Raw genomic sequence first — 17,478 nt, forward strand, 5'->3', positions numbered from 1 at the left:
TTGCTAAATTGTGGGACTAGTTTTATTATTTAAGCACCTCGGATAATGGATGGATGTTTTATTTTCTACCCATACATAGCAGGCGCTATATGTTGAAAAAAAATTGTCATTGTAATAATGGCACCTGCAGTGCAGAATGCAAAAGATGTTTAATTCGTATGGAATTGTGGGTTTCAATCCAACTTTGACCAATCAGATGCAACTTTAAATGCGCATCATCATCCAAAAAGAGAACAGTATCTCGGGGCATTACTAACACAAAGGAATTTATTTAGAATAGAATACATTCAATTTAGGAGAGGGGGGAACGGAAATTTTCAGAATCCGTATGATTTGTGCGATATGGCCATATACATAAGATTCACCACAAAATCCGTATAAAATATGGCTAAACCGTATGAGTTGACATGTATGATCGTTGATATTGTAAAATCCAACACCCATATCTCATACTTTCCCAATATAATGCAGTCTTACTTTAAAATCAGAGTTATAAGAGATATTTTAGTATCATTTCAGTATCTTACGGCTGAGCCGGGTGTCCTCTTTTTTGGAAATAAAAATATATTCATCCTACAGTAAATCAGACTCAAAGTTGCTCTTCACTTGCTTCACAGTCCTTGGAAAGCATTTCACAGGGAGAAAGACTCAACTTTCAGTTTAATAATCAGTGACAACACCTGGTCACTTGCGAAAATGTCAGTAGAGTTTCAGCAGTTTTCATTAAAAAAAGAAACAGCAACAATTTTTACGCACAAACATTACACACCATTAACTTCAATCTGAGGAACCATGGGAATGTTGTTAGTCCACGTGTGCGCGCGCGCGCGTGTGTGTGTGTGTGTACATACGCGCGTGTGCGTAAGATACACATACAAAGTAAAAACCTTAAAGCCTTGAGTCCAGCTTGTGGCTGCACACATATTCTGGAGCAACTTCTCCATGAGAGCCTAACCACAAAAGAGAAGAGAAGGCGCTGTGGCCAGCCTCGCTCTGGGCACCATCTGCACTATACTGCTCGTCCTTGTCCTGCTTCCCATTAAGAACGGACTCGCAGGCCTAGCCGATGTAAATGCGATGGAAGTCGTTGGCTCCAAATGCAGCGTTGCACTTGGGGCATTTCCTCTGGCGTGTGTCGTAGCGTGTCTTGACGCACTCGAAGCAGAAGACGTGGAAGCACTTTGTCAGGACGGCATCCTTTACCCGGGAGTTGCAACAGGGACACGTGAGACGAGCCTGGGGGAAGCGGGAGGGATGTCGTGAGACGGGGAGAGAAGGGGGATGTTTTGTCCTCAGATGAATGGAGAATGGACTTAATGAGTGGACAGCAATATCTAGGACAGCAAGCGATATGACTAACTCTGTGTAGTAAGTCAGAACAGTAGGCTAAACTTGAAAAGATACTGCCAAAAAATGTGCTAAACCACTTATTGGATAAATGTTTTCATGACACCAGCTTACCTTATACTCACTAATTTCTTCATTTAGGATTTCATCTCCATTGCTAATTTTCTCAGCTGGTTTCTTTGCCTTCTCGATTTTTCTCCTCAGTTTCGAGATGTCCTCCTGAAACAGCAAACATCATGTAAAGAAAAGCATTAAAGGTCAAGTGTGAAGTCATTTTCGGAAATCCCCAATGAAATATTTTTATGCCACAAGTAAATGAAACACATTAAAATAAAGCATGAAAAAAAATTATTTCAGAAATTCGACAAAGTAATCGTTTCCCAAAGTGAGATCCTGACGAGCGTGTGATGTCACTTTAGGGATAACAACAGCGGGGTTCAGTATGGAAAATGTACCAAGCCAGTCAGAAATCGTTTCGGCTGAGGGGATCCAGGTGTCTGAAGAGTTGGAAGAAGAGGAGGTTTGTTGGCAAAATGTATGTTGGACCAAACATGTGAGAGCCAGATGCACCGGATGTGGAAAATGCACCAGAGTGGCCTGACATGGAGTGGAGAAGAGACCCATCGGGATTGGAAGAACGGTAAACTATATAGGCTGCGATTATTAGCCTACAGTTATTGTTTGCAATTCGATACGGTGCCATGCTGTAAATTGTGCGTGACGAGATTACTGACTTGGGCCATGTATTCCCATTAAGAGTGAGAGCATATGTCATATACTGTAGTGGGGTGGTGTACTACATTGTCATTGCTAAGGTAGTTCTGTTGCACTGTTGGCCCTCCACACATTACATCAGATAAGAAAAGATAAGAAAACCTTTATTTGTCCCACAATGGAGAAATTCCCAATTTACAGCAGCAAAATTATGAAAGGGAGAAGTAGAAGAACAAAAAGTATATAAGTAAATAGAAATTATAAAATATAAATATAAGCATATTCAAAATGGGTGAGTTGGGGTGAGTCCAGGTTTTCAGGTAAAAAGATAAAAGAAAATAATGGAGATGAGCAGAAATGAAGATGCCCATCCCCCCGTAGCTTTGGGGTACAAAAAAGTCACAAAACAAAGTAGGAAGATAAATATAACAAAAGGACGAAAAGAAACTCAAACCGGGATAGGAGCTGCTGTAAAGGCAGCCACTCTCGCGGCGCCATCTTAGAAACATATCGGCAGCATTGCTAGTTGCAAAGCATTACAGAGGATTCCATCCATGCCTTCATATACTTTGAATGTTTTCATACGTGATTCCATCCATCCTTTTTTTTGCAAATCCATGATTATAAGCCCAACGGGTGAGAAAACAGAGGTCTTCGAAGTGCTTGTAACAAAGAACGTTGGTCAACACTGGCGTTGAAATTCATTCGCTTTGAAAGCCAGCACAGAAAAGAGGCATGAGTTTATTGCCTCTCGATAGGTGACGAATCGATGTTGAACATAGGCCTCGTGTGTCTGTATGCGCTACCTGTGCTCGCCGGGAGTTAAACGACTCCTTCTCTCTCGAGATGCTATTTTCTACGACCTCCTCTCGGACCACGCCGAGCCTCTGCTGAACCTGCTCCAGCTGAAGTCGAACTTCCTCTGACAACAACGTTGACTCTTGAGCCTGGGGGGAACAACAATTTCATCTACATCTACATTCTCAGAAGTGTACTCATTTATGTTGAACACTGCAGCTTTGGTTTTAAGATACCATTTTCTTCAGTAAAATATGCCACTAAACACAAAGATTCATTATGCCAAACTAGTTTTTGTAAATCACCGTACGACGTTGATTGGAACCAATTGTGTTTGTAAATGTGCGACGCCCCTTACTCTCTACAAAAGTGGCCCACAGCCTCCACCGGAAACGAGGTGCTACCTTGCGTTTGTTCATGTCCAGTGCTTGCGTCCTCAGCGTCAACTCCCTCTCAGCAGTGCTGATGGTGCCCTGCAGGAGGCGCTCTTTCTCCTCAAGCTTCCTCACCACCTGCAGCTGGGCATCCACCTAACAATTGTACCAAAACAAACAAATAAACAAATAAATAAAATAAAATCGCATTAAACACACAACACTGGCCAAACAAAACATCTTGTGCGTCAGCATACATTTGGGCTTGTTTCTTTAAAGGTCAAAGTGGAAACTCACCTGTGTTTTTAAAGTGAGCAGCTGATCCGACAGCTCCTCCTTCTCCTCTTTCAGTAACTTGTGGATCTGGTTGGACTTGATCCGTTCACTCATCAGCTTGAAGTTGGCATCGTCCTTTTCCCGGAGCTGCTGCATCAAGCGAATGTTCTGTTCCTGCATGTCCTCAAAGGCCTGTCCCGTCACGTCCATCTCACTCAGCAATGCGTCTTCCTCCTGGACAAGGTAGTGAGGGTTTTAGCAACGGTGGAAGGCGCCGGTGTCAATTTCAAGGTGCAGGGGCCAGACCAGGCCCGCTACCTCATTTTACGTGACACACTGAACTAAAGTGTGCCTACCTCATGTTTCTTGAGAAAGTGGTTTCTTCTTTTCATTTTGTCAGAAAATCATGATCAAAATTAGCAAGTTTACTTTCAAACAACTATTTTTGCCCCCCCACAAAATCGCTTCTTAACTTTAATGGAACAATAGCTGTATGCTTATATTTGCAGGCCACAATTTTCCATAACTTCTGACTTCAAATTAAGTTGGTCGTAAACAATACACATTCTTCCCCTCCCCTACTCAGGGGTCCTCACAGCAATCCATCCTCTTCCATCTCTCCCTGTCCTCTGCGACTCCACTTACAGCATCCTTCCACCGCTATAGCCATTGTCCCTCCTCTGCACATGCAAACCATCTTAGTAGGGCCTCTCGAACTTTGTCCTCAAACAACAATTAACAATACACATAACACTAATCACATGTCGGGGGAATCGTGTAAAAGTCAGATACCCCTGGAAAACACATACCATGGGTTGTGTGCATCCATGTGACAATGAGCTGTTCACACACCTGTTTTGCTATAGACAATTTTTTGTTCAGGATGTCGATCTGTTCCTCCACAGAGCGAATCTTTCTTAGGGCCTCCTCGTCAGCCATTTTTTTGCCCTCTCTCCTCTCCCGCTCCTCCAGCTCCCTGAGTCTCTGACGCAGCTCCTCCGACTGGAATTGCCAACAAAAGTAGCACATAATACCTCCACACGATTGCCTGAACCAGGCAGGAGCTGTGCACGTCATCGTAACTGTGTGACTGTGTTGCGCAGGGATAATCACCTCTGACTTGGCCTTCTTCTCCGCTGCCATCAGCTGGACTTTGTCCCTCTGCTCTTTCGGCGCTGATCGATACATGTCTAAGAGCAGCTTCATTTCCCTCTGGGACTCCTGAGCTTTCCTGTATAGTCGAAGTACACGTGACATTACCACACCTATCATGAAATATATATGTAAAACACTTCTCGTTATTGCCAAACCACAGACGTGACTCACTTGAGCTCTACTCTGACAATTTTCAGCTGCTCCATCTCTTTCCGCTTTGGCCCTCCAGCAGCAGAAAGACGTTCCCCAGATGACTCGTCAAGTTGGTTGCCAATTGACAGTTTCTCCTTCTCTTCCTTTATTCCACTACTCTTCGTGCCACTCCGAGTTGGCCTCTCTCTCTCCTTTTCCCTCTCACGGTCTTTCTCCTCTTTCTTAATGATTTCTTTGTCTTTCTTGTCCTCCTTCTCTTTCTTCTCCTCTTTTTCCTCCTCCTTGGTTGTTATCTCAGGTTCAACTCCTGGCTCGGTTTTCACAGAGATGCCTTGAGACACAGATGATCAAACAATTGTGAATGCAAAGAAGTCGTACGGTTTGCAAATTGACCAAGATGCTTGGGAAAACCAAGTCACCTGAGCCACTTTCATGGGTTATGTCACGTGAGACAGGGTGCCTTACAAGAGTTCAGTGAGTGTGTGTTTTGCTTCACGTGGCATTTTTCCATCTTTTTCAAACAAGATGTAAGGTCGCTTGTTTCTAAAGGTTGATGGCCAAATGACACAATTAGAGATAGATTTCTGTACGTTCTTAAAGAAGTAAGTTTCACTTGTGACTTTCTTCACGCTTCAGACATATGACTGATTATTAACCTGTTGTGGTTTTGCGTGAATAATTCCTGCTGCCAAGTCCAAAAAGCCGTCTTCCTGGGATCAGAGAAACAATGCTAGATAAACAGTGTCAGGCATGTGACTTTAAAAAAGTAATTAGTTATATTGACAAATTATCCATCCATCCATCAATCCATTTTCTGATCCGCTTTATCCTCACAAGGGTCGCGGGGTGTGCTGGAGCCTATCCCAGCTGTCTTCGGGCAGTAGGCTGGAGACGCCCTGAACCGGTTGCCAGCCAATCAGAGTTACAAATTACTTCTTCCCAAAAGTAATTGGGCTACTAACTCAGTTGTTGCCTTGTAAAAGTAATTGGTTACTTAGCAAAGTAATTATGATTATTTTTTTTCTATTATGTTCCATCTCCAGTGCACCTTCCCGCGACCCTGTACAGGACAAGCGGTGTTGAAAATGATGGAAGCAGACTTCGTTACTCAAAACATAATGGCGTTAACAATGCCATTATGCTTAAAGCCGTTATTCCCAACACTAGATAAAGCATTGTCCAGCCTTAGTGAAGATAGTGAGGCTTGACTTCCACAGGTACAAATGAGACATTCAGAGAGGTATTCGATGTACTGTATAACCACCACGGAAGCTGCTTTTGCTGGATGGCTGTTGTTCCTACATGCAAAAACATTGAATCTTCTTGAATCTTATCCAGGTCTTCAAATATCAGAATCAGAATCGCCTTTATTGTCATTATTAAGTCATTTTAACTCTATCAAAAGTGTTCTATTGTTGCACTGTCTTTCTTGCACTTGTAGAATGTTAGGAGGAATGTTAATGTGTTAATGATTTGTATGCACATGTTTTTACATGTATATGACCCAGTTCATGGTAAAAAGTAACTTAAAAAATGCATTTCAAATTTAAAAAGGGTTTTGGATAGTGAGAGGTTGACCTTATGACTTTATATAGAAAAAAATGTTTCAAATCTGAGTAAGTTAAAGGTCCGGAAGGGGTTGTGCTTGACCTGAGAGTTTCTACTGTGCACAACAATGGTCCAACACTGATAGTTACCAGTGCTGTTTGGTGTAAAAGAGTCGTTCTCAGGAGGTTCTAACTTGACCGCTGGCTCTCCTGAGACAGCTGCTGTCGTAGGGGATGTCGTCTCCTCCTTCATGTCCATTTCCGTGCTTGACTGGGTTTGCAGAATGGTACTTCCCTTTGAAATGCGAATCTAGGAGGACAACATAAAATACATTATTTCACCATCATGTCCATCACCATTCGACTTCAAAAGTCATCCAATTTGAAATAAATAGTTCCTTTTTGCATCAAACCTGGTTAAGTTCAGCTTGTGTCTCTCTCAATCTCAGCTTGTATTTCACAACTTCTCCCTTCATCTGCTGGTTATGAGTTTGTAGGGTGCTGATCAGATGCCGCATCTCTCTGTTTATTGGGCCTGAGGGAAGTCCCGAGAAACAAACAAAGTGCATTTCACATCTGTGCCAGCCTTTACAAACACTGATGAGCAAAGGCAGTTTGGGGTTCCAAGTCATGTTCCATACACTTTGACTCCTCACCTGCCTGCTCGTTGGCGGCAAGAGTCTGTTCGAATTCAATACGCAGCATCTCGTACTCCTTCCTAACTTGAGCAAGGGTATCTTCCAGCTGAAACACTTCAGTGCGAACCTTCCTCTGCAGAGTCACCTCATCGTTCTGTACATAATAATGGCGTTAGCGAGGCAGCTCTCATTATGTGCGTACAGACAGACACGCAGACAGTCAGCCAGCCAGAGCGAGCTTACCTCCATGTGCTCCAGCTGCCGAAGGCGTGCCGTCCTAGTTGTGTTGAGACGGGCCCGTGTCTCGTCCAACTGAGCCTTGAGGATCAGAGACTCATTATACAGCACAGAAAACTGTGACTGCAGACAGCGATACTCAGAGGTATCCTTCACCATGCCCTCCGCTCGACTCAGCAGCTCAGCCTGGGTGGCAAGAGTACACATTCAGAAGGCAAGAGTTAAAAACCGGTGTGAAATGTAATGCAGTGAAGCTTTCTATTAGGAAAGATGTCCTCAAAATAATGGAATGGCACATGAGACACACCTTCATGTTGTTGTTCTCCTGAAACACATTCTGAAGGTCCTGCTGGAGCTTCTGAAGCTCAATGAGACGATTGTCTGCCAGCTCTTGGTTTTCTTCCAGTTCACTGTTCATTTCCTCAAACTGCAGGAGAAGAACGTCACCAAACACAAAAAGTGAAAAATTACTGTGCTGAAATAAGTGTTCTTAACTTGTGATATTCCTACCTTTCTTTTGTTGATAGTGATGGTTCCACATACGCTACTGGCCTCCCCACATACTTTGTAACCTTTGCTGTTCACCTACAGTGCATGAGAGTCAGTTAGATTTTTAAATAACAAACAGACATGCTGGCATGCAGCGAAAAAAATGTCCCTTACCCTCTCCAGTATCTCACTCATGTGTGCATTGAGGCGATTTTCTCGTCGACGGATCTTCTCCATATCCCACTGAAGCTCTTCACTCAGAACTTGCAGCTCGCTGACACGCTGGTCTGCCTTGTTTGCTGCACGGCCAAGAGCTCGGGACTAGATGGGAGAGGAGAGAAGAGATGTATGACGGCTGCCAAATTATTACTACTACACAGGACAAATAGCCACATTATACCAAGAAGCATTAACGCCTCACCGCTAAGGAAGGGCAGACAACAAATTTGTACTTGGTAAATGTTCACGAGTGATTGTCCAGCAGTATTTTATACCTTTGTGAATTGTCACGAATGTGGCCTTAATTTATTTTTATTTTTTTAAATCATCTAAACAGGGAAAAAAAGACAAAGGACTTCTTTATATGATGACTTGAAGCAAAGTCGCTATGACCACAAAAAGGTAGTTTCTCTCATTAAAAAAAGATATATTTTATATTATGCCTACCTCACTGGTCATGTGACTGTGTTTCTGCTTGAGGTCCTCAGAGAGTTGTTGAAGACGCTCATTTTCACTGGTCAGCAGCGTGTTTAATTTGGAAGCGACATGGCACATGCTCCCAGCTGAGAAATAACAGCCGCCAACAGTGATTAAGTCTAAGAGTTATTGTAAGGCGCTTAGAGCAAGTCACTGAGAACGTGTGGTCCTTCATCTATTCAGGTTCACTGGTCAACAGAAAATGTCCATCAAATATGGCTTCATGTGTCCTTAAACATTTTTTTGACACTGATTAAAAAACAAAAATGAATCAAATCCTTAATATATATATTGCTATATTATATATTCTATTATTGTATTATTATTATGAAAAGTAAACCTGATATGCAAAAGAAAAACACAAGGGGAGATTCGGACCCAGTGCAAAAAATAAATCATCTACAAAGGTTTACTTTGACCTCTGAATACAAGGTTTAGTAAAAATGTGTTGACCAGTGGAATTATCTCATGTTTCTGTCGTTAACTCACCAACTCCAGAATCCATGTCTGCCTTCAGTTGGTCTACTGTGCTCTTTAGACAATTGTAGATCTCCACAACATGAGTGACCTGCATTTGACTGGACTGCACCCTCTCCTGGAGCTCGGCTTCCATCTCCTCACTGGTGCTGCTGGCCAGGGTAGCCAGGAAAGAGTTGGATGTTTCACCCTGGTGGCCTGTGTGACAACAATGGAACGTATCATTATTATTTTTAGTTTAATGCAATTCAGTCTCGTTCAAACTTAAGGTTCATGAAAATGACAGTTAAAATTGAGAAAAGAAAAAAGTTATACTGTATAGCAGGAGTGGCCAACCAGTCAGGGAGTAAGCCATTTTCTTTTACTGTCTTACCGCAAAGAGCTACATCATGCACATGGGCACACATAAACATCACCGCATCCCTTCCACACACACACACACACGCACGCACGCACGCACGCACGCACGCAAATCAAAACACACAGTCACACAAAGTCCCCCCCCCCCAACTTCCTCCTCCCAACCCTCGCGGTCGACTTGGGACCAGTCCACTGGCTCCCGGTCGATTGCAATTGATGTATTGGGCACCCCCGCCTTAAAATCAGAGATAATTCGCTGACTAGCTTAGCGCCGTTGTTTGCGCATGCGCGGTGATTCAGTTGTCATCTGACTGGCTGCCCTGTATGTCAATCAAGTAACGGGATTGATGATAGGCTGACATTGTAAGTTCTGCTGTACATAGCGCAGTTGTTTGAATGTCAGCGCCACCGTGGAGGCGTTTTCGACGCTTGTCATGTGAATGCCCGGGAGCCACACTGAACCAGGCCAAGAGCCGCATGCGGCTTGCGAGCCACAGGTTGGCCACCCCTGCTGTATCGTGTACAACATTGTATCATGTATTATTTTGCATGGGTGTCTGCTTTTGCAAAAGAAATAATTTTTATTTCCAAAAGTCCGCATCTTAACTTCCACCGGACATTTAATTGAAATTGTTTGCAGAAAATTTTAGGTTGAACACACAATGTTGTACAAAATTCGTTCGACATTTCTTTTCCCATTACCTCTGTCCTTGGCCCTCTCCTGATTGGAGTCTCCATCGGGTTCAGGGGTTTCCGGCTTCAGGTTCCTACCCTCTCCCGTTGGAGACTTCTCTGGTTCACTTGGCGATTGGTCATACAATCTGACGAACATCTTAATATTTTCATCAAGCTGAAAGCAAGGGAGGATGACACCTTGAGATTTTGTGGACATCTTTTAAGGTGCTTAAGTGAGTCTTGTTTGTTTCGTCTTTTGATATCACAAAGTGTTCACCTGGTTCCAGTATCTATTGAGGATAAGCAGGCTTGCGTCATCCGTGGCCTGGCGGGTCTCTAATCTCTCGATTCGCTCTCGCAATTCATCTTCAATCCCCTGCAAAGAAGCAAGCCCAAAAATAAACTCTTCAGTTAAACAACAACAAAAAATAGTCACCATTGGTTGCTCACTACTTTTCAAGACGCATTGTAGTATACATTTAGGGCATAGATGATAACCTATACTCTAATACACATCCCAAATGCACTGCAAAATGGTGAACTCGCTATATACAAGATTACAGAGTGGATCGGGAGTGGTTCCGAACTCAGCCACAAGTTCTGGTTTGTGCAAAAAGCTCATAAAACGCACCTGTCTTTGATCTAAAGATTCACCCAGTTTCCGGTTCTTCGCCTGGAGAGCTTTTATATCTTGTTCTTCCTGAAAGACACATGAAAGTACATTACTAATGAACACCCACACAAATAAACTGTCCTTTAAGTTATTCATAATGAAGAGAGAGAAAGAGAGAATAATACACAAACTGACCGAGTTAGAAACCCCTCCCAGTTTGATGACCGTCTCCACTGCTGTGCTTCCACCTGCAGCTGCCGCACTTATACCGGGACCTCCGTCCTCTCCATCCCGCTCTCTCCGCTTCTCTAGGTGCACACCAGAGGTTGAGGTAGGGCCACTGGGGTCTGCAGGACGCTTCTGCCCCGACATCCCGAGACACCTGTAAAAACAAAAGACACGTAGTGGTCTAATGGTGAGACATTTTCTTCTGCCCTGTGTGTATGCTTCATCGGTTACTAATAAGCAACAAACAAGTGTTCGAAGGTGGCTATCAGGGCCGTCATATAAAGTCGAACAAATTTGAACGACACACAATAGATAGACAAACATACAAAGTTCTCTCTTGTATCTCAAACCCACATTAGCATCAGGCGACTGTGGCACCAATGTTAGCCACAAGCTAACAGGATCGTTAACGTGCCGACTGAAGTGTAACGGTCTTTTCCAAACACTACGTTTACCGCTTCATGTTATTGTGTGCAATTCGACCCAAAGTTGTCGTAAAAAGTCTTACCTCTTTTTAATGTGGGGAATCTGAAATGAAATGTGAAATCTAACTCGCAAATGTTGATACTGCGGCTTCTTTACTCTCGGAAGCGGAAGCTGCAGCGAATTATCAATAGTCAATTGCAAGTGCGCCATCCAGTGCCACGGAGCGATTTAACATTTCTTCGCACGTTCATAATGGGGACTAAAGTTGGAACAGTGTTTTAACGACAAAAAGCTCACGGCTCACTATCATTCAAAAATGTCGCACAAACTATGCACACTGTACTAATAATGATCTGTGTGGTGGCCATGGCAGAGTATTTATTTGTTCTGGCTGTCGTGGATAGATGAATTGACTGACACATCGTGAGCAGCAAATATATAATAATTTGGCAATCAGCATAGTGTTTGGGAATCACTGCCAAACACTGCTACTGCACTACTGTTGTATCCATTTTATGATGTCAGAATATTCTCTCATCCTAATCACTATAAAGGGATGTCGGTAGACTACGGTTCTATTCAGTGCTGTAGTGAGGATTTTTTTAAGTGGGTGTACGCGATTCTGGGATGTTCTATATATACATACAGAACATCAATCATAGGCTACAACACCAGTTGAACGAACGTTAAATTTAATGTTTTACTACTCCAAAATAATCACAGGCCAACGTTATTAAGCATAACTCGCATTAGAACAATGATCAACAAACATTTCAATAAAAATTGAATGTGGCGTCGGGAGAAGTGGGTGGACGGCGTACCCCCGCGTACCACGCCCACTACACCCCTGGTTCTATTATTTGGGGATATTCTGACTTTTTTTTACAGGGGGATAAGGACTGAACCCTGGCACAAAGTGCGAACTTCCATTATTATTAGAATTGCAAAACAACTAACAAAAGTTAAACAAGACTTAAAGAGTCAACATGCCATCATATTAAAGACACAATAGCTTTCTTTGTCATTTCTCTCTGTCTGTTGAGTCCAATAATGAACTGCCCTTTTGCACCTCTTTTTTCCCCAGTCCTTATATAAAAGCGACTCATGGACCATTGACTGAACATTGATCAGCAATACTGAAGGGTGTAGTGCACCCAGGGCAGAGTCCATGTTGTGTAAAAACTGGCTCTTGAGTGTCAACAGCTTGTGCAGGACGTGTTTGGTGGGCAGTGACGAATGGCAGATGCAACGCTTTCACCTCAAAACAACTTCCACAATTAGAATAGAAACTCAATTTCACTTCAAAACTGAACTAGAACTAGAATGGACAAAAATATTGGGACATATGGACTGGAAATTGGAAAAAAAGTTATATTTTTCATGACTTATACTGATCTGTAAAGACTAACGGAGTGTGTCTGTGGGAATTTCTGTCCATTCATTTAGAGTAATATTTGTGAAGTTGGATCTTTGTTGTTGATGATTACCGGTAGATATGAAGTTCTTCCACACGAAACTAATCTAAGAATTCTTTTGCATTCATGCGTTGGGGTACAATTTTGCTGCAAAGAAAAGGGCCTTCCCTGCCTCGCCCACAAACTGTCCATACAACTGTCCATCACATCTAAACTGTGAGGCCAACAAACTGCTGAGGGATTAATTAATTTAGTGTAACAGATACGAGAATTAGGTGGTGGTATGTAGGTCAGTACTTTTGACAGTGTTTAGGTTAGCAGAGAAGACCTTGCTGGACTCGGTGGCTCACCTCTGGTCCATAAAACGTATTAAGTTAGTGCGCATTGATGTTTAAATGAGCTATGCTAAATAGTAAATACATAATCACACAGCCGTAAGTGCTGCTTGTGCTCAAATGCATAATGTCCACATGTTCATGTTAACTTTTTCTGCTGCCCTAGCTCATTGTAGAAGTTGTTCAGTTTCATAACAATAACAATAAATAGTTGTGTAGTCTGTGTGGCTAAAGACTTAAGAGGGACTAAAGAGCGAAATAGCATGGTGAATTTTATAAGTACAGCAGACCAAAATAGCCACAACTAAACTACAATGGATCCACAACGCAATTTCCTGCATCTCCACAAGCAGAGAATCCTGTATTGCGACATTGCATTAGACTAAGTGCCATATACTAGCGTCAACTTGTTGCTCTGATGACACATTATGTTCCCGTTTGATTGTTTTAACGCTTGCCTGGACTGTCCCCGAAGTCCACAAAGAAGCACTATTGATGTCTCCTAACACCGCCCATGTCTGTCCGCTTTGGGCCAATTGCGTTTCCGGGGTGACGCACGCCCCGCCACATCACAACGAGAGCGCCTCCTCCTCTCGCTTAAATTCACCTTTGGGCGCTCCACTCGGCCTCCACTTTGAGTGATTCCACGTCACATCGGTCCTCCTGTCAAGTAAGTGTTCCATTTTTACTCTTCTATATTTGTGGATCGAGTGGGGTTGGACAGAGGCGAGCGTCTTTTTTCATGAAATTCAGCCGACTATTTTTCTGTGGCTTAGTTTCCAAAACTTGCTCGACGAGTTCTGTGTGCTTGTGCAAGCTATAGCTTGTGGAGGTTTCTTTGACCGAATACTGTATCGTGAGCATGAGTGTAACATGCAAATCACGTGAATAGTGCAAGAAAACTGCAAGCTGTTGTCTGTACAGCCTCTGAGATGTACTTAAGTACAATCGTAAAAGTTTTTTTTTTTTTTACTCTCAGTCATATACAATAGCCATTTCGATAAGGAAATACAAATGTTTTTATTTCATTGCCAGAAACTGCTGTTTTGTTTTTTTGGGCTGACGCAAAGACACCAAGCATCGACCACAAACCATTTTTTGAGCCGATAACATAAGACTTGTTGGTGGCTTAAATATGGCCTTCGATGGGAAATAAGTTCCGTCTTCTCTGAATCATTTGTGTTGTCGTTGTAACCGCTCCCCTGGTTCACGTCCAGCATGTCACTACTGGCCCTGTTTTTCCACCTTATAAGATTCCAAGATCTGAATCAAGCAAGATCTTAACTGAGGTTCACCTTTTTCTATTTGTCTTTTTTTTGTGTCGGTCGTGACAAAATATTTTTTATGAAGGAATTGAAAGTATAAATCTATCTTTTTTCAAATGTAGGGAGGAAGAGGTATAAATCAGTCATCAGAAAATGACATATTCAAGCAAAGTACCTAAAAAAAAATCTACTTTTGAACAGGATTGAGGTATTTCTACTTGGTTACTTCCCATCAAGGGCTGCACATTAGGGAGGAAAAAAGTATTGACGTTGAATCAAGCCAAACATTTACAGAGGTGATGTAAGAGAGGCCCTCAATTAGACAGAGAAAAAAAACAAACATCTTCCTCATACTTTCTGAATAGCCTGGCTTGCTCACTTCTTAAATAACCAGTTTGTCCCCTCTCCAGGATGGCTCAGCAATTTCCATCCCTCTCTCCGGAGCAGAAGAAGGAGCTCTCGGAAATCGCCCAGAGGATTGTGGCCCCGGGAAAAGGAATCCTGGCCGCAGATGAGTCAACCGGTTAGTTCAAATGAGAGCAAGAGTCATTAAAAAAAAAAAAAAGCTGTGAGTCAATCATTGATATTCTTCTTACCTTCAAGGCACCATGGGAAAGCGTCTCCAGAAGATCAATGTGGAGAACAACGAGGAAAACCGTCGCTGCTTCCGCGACCTCCTCTTCACATCCGCTGACCCCGTGCCTAACGCCATAGGAGGGGTCATCCTGTTCCACGAGACGCTCTACCAGAAGTCAGATAACGGAAAGCCCTTCCCCCAAGTCATCAAAGAAAGGGGCATTGTTGTGGGCATCAAGGTGAGTGGACAAAGCTCTCACAAATCTTTTTCGTTTAGCAGTGCCGATGGCTTGTGACGGGTGGTGGCTTGACTTTCACAGCTACATGTATGCAATTTTTAAGCTCACCCTCCATCAGCTTCCCTTATTTTGAAAGTTAATGGCAGCTTCCTCCTTCAGGTGGACAAAGGCACAGCTGGTCTGAATGGAACCGATGGAGAGACAACCACACAAGGTAAAAATGATCCCAGTTGCGTCTTCATCACAAAATATCTTCAGATGACTATGCTCATTTTTCTGTTTCTCCGTAGGTCTTGATGGCCTCTCAGAGCGCTGTGCCCAGTACAAGAAGGACGGCTGTGACTTTGCCAAGTGGAGATGTGTGCTCAAGATCTCAGACAGCTGCCCCACACCTCTTGCCATTGCCGAGAATGCCAACGTGTTGGCTAGATATGCCAGCATCTGTCAACAGGTTGGCATTGCCCACTCTCGTCGTTGTGCATGTGGTGTTTGTCTTCCTTGGAAGATGTAATTCAAACACATTATCTCTGATTAGAATGGACTGGTGCCTATCGTGGAGCCTGAGATTCTTCCCGATGGAACCCATGACCTGCAGAGATGCCAGTATGTCACAGAAAAGGTGGGAAAGCCATCTGTTGTCTACTTTTAAATGAGCAAATGTTTCTCCCCAAAATAGGATATTGAAAAGTATGTGTCTCCTTAGGTTCTGGCTGCTGTGTACAAGGCTCTGTCTGATCATCACGTCTACCTGGAGGGAACACTGCTGAAGCCCAACATGGTCACTGCTGGACACTCCTGCACCAAGAGGTTCACACCTCAGGAGGTCGCCATGGCTACCGTGACTGCTCTGAGGCGCACCGTGCCAGCCGCTGTGCCAGGTGAGCATTTTGTGTGAAGACACACACGAGGACAATGTTTCCCAAAACATCTCACAACACACCACCAACAAATGGAGCAAAAACTGGGTACACAAGTTATTCATGTACTGTCCCTTCTGCCATAAGAGAGAGTATTTTTTGTTCTACCTGTCACAGTATCTTGCTAGTATAGAGAGTTGAATATACATTTGTAGTTAATTTTTGACCGTTTCCAACAGTAGATAAGGAGGGACTCACTGCATCATTTGTCATTTTCACTTCCTGTGACTTTGCAGGCATCTGCTTCCTGTCTGGGGGCCAGAGTGAGGAAGAGGCCTCGCTCAACTTGAACGCCATCAACCAAGTGCCGCTCAATCGCCCCTGGAGGCTCACCTTCTCATATGGCCGTGCGCTGCAGGCGTCCACTCTTGCAGCCTGGCAGGGCAAAGCTGCCAACAAAGCCGCTGCACAAGAAGTTTTCTGCAAAAGGGCCATGGTAAGCTTCAGCGACAACGAGGGGCTCGCCAAGGGGGGAATAAACACACGCGGGAGAATTAGTCCACTCTTATCTTGTATCACCCAACTTTATTATGACTGGTAAATGATTTGTCAGAAGCTGTTTGGTCCGTAATGTTGCACAGGTAACATGGCTGATGATTAACTCTCTCCTCAGATCAACGGCCTGGCTGCTAAAGGAGAGTACAAGGCCACAGGCTCGGCCGACCAGGCCTCCATGCAGTCTCTGTACACCACCAACTACGTCTATTAAATGCTCTGACCTCAAGTGATGACGCACTTGGACCAAATATGGACGACCTGAAAACACCTCTGAAGGATGGACGTCATCGAGGGGAGAGATTGTCTTATTACATTGACTGCTGTTTGCCTTCTTAAAGAAATAAATTAAGTGACCAAATGAGTTTTTTTTTTTTTTTAATTGACATGTTTTTTTTTACCACTCATGATTTTTTGAAAAAAAAAGTATGTTCTAAAAGACCTTGAACACGTTTGAATATGCTTCCAGCTAACTTAAATAATGGAAGCCACTGGTATAATTTCCGACCATCAAAAGTTATTGAATTAGGCCTAATTAAGAAATTCTGCCTTGACAAAAATATGGTTCAGATCTTTAATAATATTAAATATTGCAGTTTTAGAATTTCATTTGCATTATCGATGCAAAACAAATGATTTTTATGGTACTTGTAATTTTGAGACAGTAATTCATGCCTTTGTCACATCCCGGCTCGATTATTGCAATGCTCTTTACTTTGGAGTCAGCCAGTCCTCCATTAAGCGTCTCCAGCTGGTCCAGAATGCCGCTGCTCGCCTCTTGACTGGTACTCGTAACAGGGAGGGAGCACATAACTCCTACTCTGGCATCCCTTCACTGGCTCCCCATACATTTTAGAGTTATTTTCAAGATCCTTTTATTTGTTTTCAAATCTCTAAATGACCTCGTGCCACCTTACCTCTCTGAGCTCATCCACCCCTACACACCTGCCCGGCGCCTCAGGTCTGCGGACCAGACATTATTAGAAGTACCAAGAACTAAACGGAGGCTCAGAGGGGATCGAGCCTTTTCTGT

The 17,478-nt window shown here is 43.3% G+C and overlaps 3 protein-coding genes across 3 annotated transcripts in view; 1 reads left to right on the forward strand and 2 right to left on the reverse strand.

The window, feature by feature from the left end:
- Positions 1 to 641: 641 nt before the first annotated feature.
- rnf20 (ring finger protein 20, E3 ubiquitin protein ligase) lies at positions 642 to 11,626 on the reverse strand. The gene is made up of 22 exons (XM_019874743.1): positions 11,286 to 11,626; positions 10,745 to 10,931; positions 10,568 to 10,636; positions 10,214 to 10,312; positions 9,964 to 10,111; positions 8,914 to 9,099; positions 8,395 to 8,510; positions 7,903 to 8,049; positions 7,750 to 7,824; positions 7,547 to 7,666; positions 7,246 to 7,425; positions 7,021 to 7,156; positions 6,778 to 6,899; positions 6,515 to 6,674; positions 4,836 to 5,148; positions 4,623 to 4,740; positions 4,362 to 4,511; positions 3,531 to 3,743; positions 3,264 to 3,389; positions 2,868 to 3,008; positions 1,462 to 1,566; positions 642 to 1,236 (listed from the first exon to the last, which is right to left on the reverse strand). Exons 1-22 carry the CDS (start codon positions 11,411 to 11,413, stop codon positions 1,060 to 1,062), a joined length of 3,216 nt encoding a protein of 1,071 aa, XP_019730302.1. The 5' UTR covers positions 11,414 to 11,626; the 3' UTR covers positions 642 to 1,059.
- LOC109518728 (uncharacterized) overlaps positions 830 to 17,478 on the reverse strand; it is a 21,170-nt gene continuing 4,521 nt past the window's right edge. Inside the window, exon 8 of the mRNA XM_019874754.1 lies at positions 830 to 845. The gene's annotated coding sequence lies outside the window, so the exon portion shown is untranslated. The remainder of the gene's footprint in view (positions 846 to 17,478) is intronic.
- Positions 13,493 to 16,809, forward strand: aldob (aldolase b, fructose-bisphosphate). Its single transcript, XM_019874749.1, has 9 exons — positions 13,493 to 13,623; positions 14,629 to 14,741; positions 14,822 to 15,033; positions 15,193 to 15,247; positions 15,324 to 15,484; positions 15,569 to 15,652; positions 15,737 to 15,911; positions 16,187 to 16,386; positions 16,564 to 16,809. Exons 2-9 carry the CDS (start codon positions 14,630 to 14,632, stop codon positions 16,657 to 16,659), a joined length of 1,095 nt encoding a protein of 364 aa, XP_019730308.1. The 5' UTR covers positions 13,493 to 13,623; position 14,629; the 3' UTR covers positions 16,660 to 16,809.

The sequence above is a fragment of the Hippocampus comes genome, unplaced genomic scaffold (genome assembly GCF_001891065.2).
Source record: "Hippocampus comes isolate QL1 unplaced genomic scaffold, H_comes_QL1_v1.1 scaffold118, whole genome shotgun sequence".
NCBI classification, from domain to species: domain Eukaryota; kingdom Metazoa; phylum Chordata; class Actinopteri; order Syngnathiformes; family Syngnathidae; genus Hippocampus; species Hippocampus comes.

What these genes read in the sequence shown, in the direction of transcription:
- aldob (XM_019874749.1), top strand. Translation starts at nt 14,630, where the DNA reads ATGGCTCAGCAATTTCCATCCCTCTCTCCGGAGCAGAAGAAGGAGCTC. An exon ending in GCATTGTTGTGGGCATCAAG is followed by an intron (nt 15,034 to 15,192) that starts GTGAGTGGACAA and finishes TTCCTCCTTCAG; the next exon opens with GTGGACAAAGGCACAGCTGG. An exon ending in ATGCCAGCATCTGTCAACAG is followed by an intron (nt 15,485 to 15,568) that starts GTTGGCATTGCC and finishes ATCTCTGATTAG; the next exon opens with AATGGACTGGTGCCTATCGT.
- rnf20 (XM_019874743.1), bottom strand. Translation starts at nt 11,413, where the DNA reads ATGGCGCACTTGCAATTGACTATTGATAATTCGCTGCAGCTTCCGCTT. An exon ending in GGAGAGGGCCAAGGACAGAG is followed by an intron (nt 9,100 to 9,963) that starts GTAATGGGAAAA and finishes GTTGTCACACAG; the next exon opens with GCCACCAGGGTGAAACATCC. An exon ending in AGGAGAACAACAACATGAAG is followed by an intron (nt 7,426 to 7,546) that starts GTGTGTCTCATG and finishes CTTGCCACCCAG; the next exon opens with GCTGAGCTGCTGAGTCGAGC.